The sequence below is a fragment of the Pteropus medius genome, unplaced genomic scaffold, assembly GCF_902729225.1.
Source record: "Pteropus medius unplaced genomic scaffold, Ma_sr-lr_union100, whole genome shotgun sequence".
Lineage (NCBI taxonomy): Eukaryota > Metazoa > Chordata > Mammalia > Chiroptera > Pteropodidae > Pteropus > Pteropus medius.
The window spans coordinates 3,419,340-3,429,261 of record NW_024344370.1 but is presented as its reverse complement, the minus strand read 5'-3'; the positions used below and the strand labels follow the sequence as shown (position 1 = coordinate 3,429,261).

The 9,922-nt window shown below is 37.4% G+C and overlaps 1 protein-coding gene across 1 annotated transcript; it reads right to left on the bottom strand.

Annotated features, from left to right (window-relative positions):
* Nucleotides 1-1,260: 1,260 nt before the first annotated feature.
* Nucleotides 1,261-9,575, bottom strand: GZMK (granzyme K). The gene is made up of 5 exons (XM_039869938.1): nucleotides 9,416-9,575; nucleotides 8,994-9,141; nucleotides 3,877-4,027; nucleotides 2,833-3,102; nucleotides 1,261-1,457 (listed from the first exon to the last, which is right to left on the bottom strand). Exons 1-5 carry the CDS (start codon nucleotides 9,477-9,479, stop codon nucleotides 1,296-1,298), a joined length of 795 nt encoding a protein of 264 aa, XP_039725872.1. The 5' UTR covers nucleotides 9,480-9,575; the 3' UTR covers nucleotides 1,261-1,295.
* Nucleotides 9,576-9,922: the final 347 nt, after the last annotated feature.

Sequence of the window (9,922 nt, the reverse complement as noted above, 5' to 3'; positions counted from 1 at the left end):
CCTTCTTAAAAGGTTCATGGAAGAAATTTTCTCTCACCTCAGTTCTGGTACCAGTGATCTTGGGCAAATAATTTATTTTTATCTTTGGATACTGTAATTCATATAACTGATTGTGTTGATCTTTTTTCACTGACTTATGTGAGACACACAGCCAAATATGGCTTCTTCTAGCAAAAGTATAGGAAGAAAATGATGGCCTTTTGGGTGTTAACAACACTCCTGTCTTCATCTCTTTCTTACTCTCATTTCAGGCTTTCCTCAATTTCTTCACCAAGTTATTGTTTTTTAAAAATTAATTAACTAAAAAAATTTTAAACCATTTGACACCCCACCTGGCAACCACTAATCTATTTTCTGTATCTATGAGCTTTTGTCTTTTTTTTTTTTTTAAGAGAGATTATACAGTATTGGTCTTTCTCTGTCTGATTTATTTCACTTAGCATAAAGCCCTCGAGGTCCATTCATGTTGCCGCAAATGGCAAGATTTCATTGTTTTTTTCATGTTTGAATAATATTCCATACAATTTCATTATCCATTCATCAATGGACACTTAAGTTGCTTCCAAATCTTGGCTATTGTAAATAGTATTGCAGTGAACATGGAGATGCATGCATCTTTTCAAGTTAGTGTTTTTATTTTGTTCAGATAAATACTCAGAAGTAGAATTGCTGGATCATACCGTATTTCTATTTTTAATTTTTGAGAAAAAATTATTTTTAATTTCATATTTCTTATTGCAGGTATTTTTTGTACATTTCTTTAAATCCTGTATGAAACAAAGTGTGACATAAATAAATGGTAAGTACTATCCTAAATATTTGTACAAACCTTTATGCGTCTTTCTTAACTTGAGTTGGGGTGTTTGAATTTACTGTTTCTTATTTTGAAAATACAGTTCAGGATAATCTAGCAGAGATCACAACATAAACCTAGTTGAAGGTGGTGCCATAACTGTCTAGTTGAATCAACTTTTGCCCTTTTGGGGACTGTAGGTAGAGTAGGGGGATATGCCATTTGCCGTACTCATTCCCATAAAAGACAGATAGTCTTCTAAATTTTATTCAGAATGAAATCAGCATAGCAGAAATACATCAGTAAGACATGTGAAAGAGAACTTGAACTCATAACAAAGTCAATCATAAGGGGCAAGAGTGGACTCTAACTATGTTCCACTTTAACTCCATCAAGCTACATCTGAAGATAAAGTTAGCCTATAGAACACATTATGGGAAAAACAACAAACAAACACAGCGAAAAACAGGCAGCAGCAGATCCAAAAAAATCATTTGTAGCCTCAGTTTGCATGAAGTTGGGCAAGCTTGCTTTTGATCCAAATCAGGTATTTCTTGGTAAGTAGGGTGTAGATTCCAGGTTTCTTGGCTACACCACATTTACGACCTCCAGAGACTAGGGCATAGAAGGCACCTTTGCAGACCAAGGGACCACCTGAATCACCCTGGAAAGAAGAAAATGGGAAGATACTTGGTAAGAAGTTGTTGAACTTTTTCTACCACCACCTGTTGATTACTCAAAGATTATTATCTGGGTCCTTGGTTTTTTGTGTCCTGAATAGTGCCCAATGTAGCCCCTTACTGGTGTAGGGTCTCTGTGTCTCTGTCTCTGTCCAGGACTATGTTCCTGTCTGTCTGTCTGTCTCTGTCTAGGACCATACATATACATTCTTTGGTAATCAGTGACTATTGAACTTTATTCATTAAGGAATGAATGGGTAGACATAAAGTTTAAAATAACTCACTGAAATAAAAGAAATTTTTTAAATTGTGAATTTCATTTTGGTGTTTATGGATCTGAAATCAAGTGGCTATTTAGACTGGCAGAAAGAGTATTGCAGTAATGTCTTGGTGGCAGGAGCTCTATCTTCTGTATAGCTTCTCCCTGTTTTGCATCCTCATAGAGATGAACATAGTGCTCTGCACATACACAACACTTAGAAAATATCTGCTCAAAAACCGATTCTTGAGGACTCACTCTGATAATAAAACATGTAACTAAAATTCTGTCAAGGAAAGTGACAGGGTCATAGAGGGGGCAGCCTGGCCTTTCAGATTAAGAGCTGCTTTCAAATCTGAAAAGTAGCCTTTGCCTCTGCTGCCACTCCCATCGAAAACTGCAGTACCTCATGCTCCGGTTGGCCTTGAAAATAGAAGTTCGGGAGATGATGATCCTGGGGCACTGCAAATGCACATGATCTTTGAAATCATCATACCTTCCACCTGATAATCACATGTATAGTGTGATGCAAATATTGTATTCTAATTTTTAAAAATATTGATAATCTATGTGCTACCTATTTGTCATCTGTAATCATGTACACCTATTTTTTTTTAGTACCCCAAGAGACAAGATTTTGAAAAATATGACTGTTGTTTCTTTGAGTCAGTCGGTTGACATGATTTAAAAAACACGAACTATATAGTTGAGCTTTTTTAAGTTAAGTCTTATAAGACCTGTCTATTAATTTAAAATGTGGTTCTTTTCTTAGAGAAGTTATCTTCTAATTGCCACTAGTGACTTCAGAGTTGGTAGACTTTCTAGGATGGTAATACCCCTCAGAAGAAGCCTGTACAAGTCATCAGATACAGTCTATTATCCTGATTAGAAAACATTTAATGAGTCTTTATTATATGTTGGGAATGTTCTTATGATTCATTTGGACTGAAAGATGAGAGGTAACGCTGTTTGGGAAGGGAGAGTTCTTTTAGGAACTGTAATTTTGTGTATTCCATGCCTCTCCTCTGAGCTAATGAGCAAATGGAGCCTTGACTATAGAACAGCTCTCTGAGATGCCTCTTTGAGTGATAGGCTCTTACCTGGCAGGAATCCTTCTGGCCTTTGGCATCTCCTGCACATACCATGTCTTTAGTTATAAACGGATTGCGGTTGTAATAACGTGGGGAGTTGCAAAGTTTTCGATCTATGATAGTAACAGTGACTTCTCGCAGGGTATCAGAGGGGCGGAAAAGTTCTGGATCGGTGGTGCCCCAGCCAGTAACATGGCACTTTGTTCCAGCTTTAATAGAATTTTTGGTGCTTGGGTAGAGCAGCTGGACATGCTTATCAAGTTTTGCGACCATGTGAAGCTGACAAATTGAAAAGAGAATAAATTATTATTCGTCCCCAATAATATTCTGCTATTAGCCTGAGTGATCCATGTGTGGTCCTTCTGTTCTAGGAGGGCGTCCCTCTTCTTGAATCTTCTTTGGTGGTAGCTCACAGCTGAATTCGTGGTTGTTGCTTTTTGGAACATGCTCTCCATTCCCCATGGAGTTCAGTGATGTTTGGAGAGGGAACTTATGCAGAGCAGGAATTTTGTTCAGTCTCAAGTAAACTGGCCTTTGCTCTGCATTGGATGATTTTCTGTGGAATAACATCCACAGGTCATGACTTTGAGGGTTGGGCTATTTCCTGCTGGATAGGACCCTTGAGTATGGTCTAGACTAAGTTTGGACTAGACTAAGTATGGTCTAGACTAAGTTGTAACTCACTTCTGTGTCCCTGAAGTCACTTGGTTGGCTCTGTTATATAAATGACTTGTATTTTTCATTTGCTAATGATAAAAGCATTTGGGGAAAAAGCTTTTGATCTGGATCCTTAGGCCTGTTAGGATGTTCCTTCCCACATATGTGAGCATCAGAGTTGCTTTTTCTTGTGTTAACACAGCCTGATGCATTTGTAATAAATTCTTGTTTCTTTCAAGGAAGTACATGGAGTTAAAATGAGCCCTTATATAGTATGTCACAGTCATCTCAAACATGAAGAGAGTGCTAACAAAGTGTTTTTGTATAGATGATTTAACAGCTGAACTATATTGTATAAGAATGTTGGAGAAACTAAAGGCAGGCAATGCTACATACCTTAACAAGCATGATATCATTTGATTCAGGATCTGATTTAAATCTTGAGAATGGTATGAATTTTATAATCTCAAATGTCTGTTTGGAGGCCTCATTCTTTGAGAGAGAGTGTGCTCCTAAAACCACTTTGAAAGACTGTCCTCTAGCAAACCTAAAAAAGGCAAAGAGAATAGAAGCAACGAAATGATTCCCAAATCCCCCATTGGATGAGAAATGATGGAAAAGGTCATATGCCTACAGGAATAAGGACCATTTCCACCTCAAATTCCCCAGCACTGTGAAAGAATATTAGAACTCATAACCTACTATGGGAAAAAGGAGTGAAATCCTAATTGACTAAAATCAAGTTTACAACAAAATTGTGTTAATTTATGTAAAATTAAAGGAAATTCTACTTCTCAAGTTTTTGGGTTGAGATTTATACCTACCATTGTTAAGTTTTCTTCTTTTTTTTTTATTAATTGAGGTAAAATATACATAACATAAAATTTACAACTGTAAGCATTTTTAAATATATAGTTCTATGGTATTAAATGCATTTAATTGTTCATCCATCACCACCATCAATCTCCAAAACTTTTTTATCTTCTCAGTGTTAATGGCATTAATAACTAAAAGGTAAAGACTCAGCTATTCACTTGTTAACCGGTATGTCTAGATGCTATTTCAGGGCAATTTGGAGAAGTAAGGTCCATTACATGGCTGTCATATATGCTCAGATGTTGTGTCCCCTCAATTAGAAAGATGATTTGAACAAGAAAGGAGAATTTTCCTTAAGGTAAAAAATAACTGCTAATTTAAAATGAAGACACTTTAGGGTTAGTAGCCATTGATAATTCCATTGTGGAGACTTAGAGGATATAAATGGGTGGGTCAGATGAAAAAAAAAAACAACAGTTTTTTTTTAAATCCCCAGTCATATACAGTTCTAGTACCAGTGTTTCAATTGTGCCACAACTGATCTGATTTACCGTATATTAAATAAAACTACATTTACATGTAGTTGTGAAAGTAGAAATGACTTTTCTAAGTTCTTGGCAATACCTGGGAGCCATCTGCATATTACAAAACTATCCTATTCTAATATGTGTTTTTAGGAAGTCACTTCAAATCCTTTTTTTGAACAAGGAAGGTTATACAAAGAATTATATTTGTTTACGTATATCTATTTAGTTGTCATTTGAAAAAGGGATCAAGACAGATTATTAAAAAACCACACATACCCATACATACAGATTAATAAAGATTAATGAAAGTTAAAAAGGGCACCGAAATACAGAAAAGAAAAGGAAAGTTGTTTCAGGTTTGGGGAATGAGTGCATAACTACTATGGGGCAAGTTGCGTATGGCAGGGCCTGCCAGGAATGACCACTTTTTGGTTTCTACCAAAAGAGTTTATTTTGGTTTTTTTTTGGAATTCCAGCTCTATTTGTTGAAAAGTTTACCTATTGCAAAATCAGGATGGGGATAAAATTTCTCAAAGGATGCGGACTGAATTTCCTAAGATTGATTCAAACTCAAATTCAACATACTCTCTAAACCCAAGGCTTTGGAGGGGAAGGATGAGAGAAAATCCCCAAGATCTTGGGTCTAAGAGAAACGATGGGTACACGTGTAAATAACGAGCCCAAGGAAGGCTGTGAGGTACAATGCGGACTGCGGAAGATAAAGTCTGACTAGGGGAAGGGTGCTGAGAACATTTCTGGTTTCCCTTTATCTTTTACCAATTTCCTTGATTAGTTAACACTTTTGAAACATTTTGGTTCTTTTCATCTCCACTGGGACACGTTAATACTAAAAACCACCCAAGCAGATTATGAACGCTCTCTAAACTTTCCATTTCTGGATACACTTTAACCGTAATCTGTACTACAAAGGTCAGTTTTTCTGCTCACATGATACCTGAGTTCTAGGATCCCACCTCCTTATAAACTCAGGTCTAAATTCATACAGAGGCATAATAATACCAGTGTCTTTCATTTGTACATTTGTACAGCACAGTGTTTCTCCATGGGTGGGCCACCTGCTTCAGAATGGACCACCTGCTTCAGAATCATCTGGAGGTATTGGTTTATAATGCAGCTTTCTGAGTCCCACCCTGGACTTACCTGGATCAAAACTACATATAGAGCAGAGTCAATGTGTTGCTTGCAGTACGTCTTTACTTCATCTGCTGAAGACATTCAGAAACATTGTCTCTATTGAGCCTAACAATAACCCTTCTCAGTGTTGTTAAAGCCAAAGGGCTATGTAGTCTTTATTGGTGAAAGAGTCCTTTGGCTGGCCAAAAGTGACACACATTGTAAGTAGGGGAATCAGGACCCAAACCCAGTTTTTGTGACTTTAAGTCCAGTGATTTTTCCGTGACACCTTTTTAAGCCCTGTGTCAAGAACTTTCAAGTCTCTTATTCCTTCTGCCCATCTGCTTTGGCATTGAGCAGTATGTCTGCTTAGACGCAGGCCTTCACTCTGACAGAGAAGGCAGGGTGCCTATTTCTTAGAGGTCTCTTTTGCCTAAGAGAGGAGGGAATGACCTAGCTGTCCTATCCCATTAATGCAACTGGATCATCAGATTGTTCCTCAGTGATTACCGTGGAAGGTACAGATAATGATATAACAACATTAGATAACATTTGCTAAGTTATAGTGGTATGTCAGGTTTTGTGCTAAGCATTTCACTTATTTTTTTTACCCCTTATTTAAACCTTACGACAGTCCTGTATGGGAGATATTATGATTATTCCCATTGGCACATGAGGAAATTGAGACTCATGTAAATGAACAAACCTGAGAAAGTCCCATAGATATTAAGAATGCAAATGCAGGCAGGATGGAAAGCTCAGTTCTGTTGAATCCAGGGCCTAGATTTTTAACCGTTCTACTCTGGGAGCCTTGAGTGATTTGTGATGAAGCAAGGGCATGTGGATGGGAGTGTGGGGGCTTCCATCTAATCACTGGCAGGTGGTAGGAGGGGAGGGTGCTCAGAAAGAGAAGACATTGGGAGAGACTCAGGAAGACAATGGACAAGAGTTGGTGAGAGATTGCTTCTCATAAGTTAAAATGTTGAAAATAAGATTATGCAAGAAGTCTTTTTACCAGTTTCCTTTTAAAATTGGCATGGCAACTAACAAAGGGTCAAGATACTGCGTGAGGAATCACGTAGATGGGTAGTGAGAGGGGAGCACCCCAGATTTGGCCTCCTCCACCGTTTCGCTGAGAGAGGGGCCGGGGTTAGTAAGCTATTCCTGCAGGATACTTGCAGTACATTTGTGGGAAGCCACCATTGAACTATTTCATAAGTATTTTGGATTTCACAAAGCTTAATATTTTTCTAAGCACTAATCCATCCACATTTTTACACCCAAGTGTCCTGTAGAGGAAATTTAAACTCCACATATTTTGAAGTTCTTTTAAACTCCAGCCATTTAAAATGATAGTCAGCAGTAGTTTTTTCTTTTTTCTTTCTTTTTTCTTTTCTTTTTTTTCCTTTAAACTCCAAGACCTCTTTTCCTTGATTTGTCAATTTGAGAATCCACCCCGACTGAGTCAAATTCACTTGACAAAATTTAAAATTCAACTTAATAATACTTTTTACCTTTAGGTAACACTTTATGGCTTGCGAAGGATTTCACATACTTTATTTTCAGCTTAGCCAAAAAAAAAAAAAAAAAAAAAAAAAACCCAAAAAACAAAAAGTCTTCAGATTTCTTTCTTCCTATCCAGCATTTGCTGAACATTTATAAGAAGTCAAGCTCTGTGTCTGGAGAAATTAAAGTCCATCTGAATGTCTACCATAAACATATTTGAGGATGTACATATTTTGAATTGAATGAATATTTACTGATAGTCACCCTCTGCCTAGCTGGTCCACAGGGAGCAAGTGCCCTGGAAAGAACAGAAGTGATGGGGACACAAGGGTGATTTCTATGACAGCAAGAATCCCATTTAAATAAATTAGCCACATTAAATTAGAAATTAGTGGCTTACTATTTGGAAATAAAACAGAAACTCTCACTGTTTCCAGGCTTCAAAATTTCTATTTTGTGTTCAGAAGTCTCATTAATGGAGCAATCAAACAACTACCCGCCCCCGCTCCCGCCACCCCACCAAACCTGGAGAAGCGAGTCAATTCAGGTGTTCCATTTAGGTATAGCTGCTGCTCAGAGAACAAAGCATTATGGCTAAGAGCTTCTTAAGTGAAATGCTGTAATGCTTATAAGGAAAGGAGAAGGAGGCCCTGTCTCTTTACAGCTTATTCATGTAAGACTCATAAGGAAGAAAACATACAAACAAACAAAAACAACCCCCCAAACTCCAACAACAACAAAAAAAACACTAAATTTTTGTGATGGTTGCAGAATCCCAAGAAGGGTTTTAGATTTTTTAAGCTGAAGTAAGAGAATCACAGGCTGAAATGGACTTTGAGAGGTCATAGTCTGTCTTCAGAAAAGCTTTTATTCTAAGTATCTCAGAAAAAGAACTCTGTGTATGTGTGTGTATGTGTGTGTAAATCATCTATAACTTTTTTTTCTCACCCGGGTAGGTTGTTGCCCACTACAGCTGTGATTCCCAGCTATGGGCCTCACTTCTAGGCTGGGAAAGGGGGCAGAAGAGTTAATGTAAGGAGTCTAAAAATCCATTAGCAAAGCAAGTTTCTCTTACTACTACTACTACGGCTAGCTGTAACTTATTTGTATTTACTATGTGCTCAGCATATTCAAATATTTATAAGGATACTATTTAATCATCAAAATCCCATGAAGCAAGTACTACTATTATCATTGCCCATGTGTAAAATGGGGAAGTGGAGGTGCAAACTCAGGTTGTCTGATTTTCTCATGAGAAGTATGACCTAATAAGGTCAGGAATACTGCTGCTTCCATTATTACTGCTGACGCATTAGAATTTGTCTAATGGCTTCATGGGAAAGGTAGGCCAGCTCTCCCTTTCTGAAAAGGAAAATTCAGGGCAGAAAACATGGATGTGCAAATTCCACCAGTCGGTCAGTTATCACAGAAGCTACTGGTAGATCAAATTCTCTCCTGGGAGAGGTGAGCTTCTCTTCTCATCAACTTGAGGAAAAACATGGAAAAAAAGCAGAAAGTGCAATGACTCACTGATCGTGGCAGTGGGCTGCTGTCAGCACCCACTGAGGATGGATCAGGACTCCTCCGCAAACGTGATTGCCGCCATACTGGAGGGAAGCCATAAACGGCCTGGAATGAGGTGACACTTCTTTCCCTCCAATTATCTCCATGTTGAAACCTACAAAAGAAAATCGAAAGATTTAACATAAGAGATCTAAGCAGATAATTTCATGTAACTCTTCTTTCGACAATCATGATATCATTATCAAAGATTTTAAAAGAATCCTACAATCACCTAATAGTTATAATTTTACTGACGAACAATTGTATAACACATTACAGGTTAGAGGAATAGACATGGTTATGCAAAATAATTTTCATTTATACTGTAACAATACAATCACTAGAAATTCATTTAATGCTCACATTTGGTAGGCACAGAAGATACTTACACTCTGGAGTCAGATAAGCTCCAGCTATTAGGAAAAAGAGAGACAAAGAAGAGAACTTGGTCATTTTAATGGCTTAGATTTAAGAAATACAGAAGAAATACTCTATCGGTAAAGGAAGAAGATTCTGAAGACTAAGTTTTGATCTCGCAAGTTTTAACTTGTTCACCACAAATGTTCTAGAGGTAAGGATTTTCACACTGAAGTCTAAAGGGGTATATCAGTTTGGGGAGTTTCAGGTCTGTGCTTTTAGCACTTTTGGGGGAGTTCCGTGTGCAATAAAGAATTCATTCCTAGAGTTAACCACCTTCAATATCTGTATGAACACTCATGTTATGAATGATGCAAGAATAAAAAAAATTCAAGCCATAGAAATAAATTAAGTTGCAGACAGGGTTCTAAAGCAATACTTACAATTTTTCCTGGCAGAAAATGGTGCCTATCACATTTAGTTTCTCTTTGTCATTTGGACATAGATTTATTAAGTAGAAAGACATAGAACCTTGCACA

Bases quoted from the DNA above. Each gene is read 5' to 3' on its own strand.
- GZMK (XM_039869938.1), bottom strand. From the start codon at position 9,479: ATGACCAAGTTCTCTTCTTTGTCTCTCTTTTTCCTAATAGCTGGAGCT. The intron at 9,142-9,415 runs GTAAGTATCTTC...TTTCTTTTGTAG, and splicing joins AGCTTATCTGACTCCAGAGT to GTTTCAACATGGAGATAATT. The intron at 1,458-2,832 runs GTAAGAGCCTAT...TCTTCTTTCCAG, and splicing joins GCCAGAAGGATTCCTGCCAG to GGTGATTCAGGTGGTCCCTT.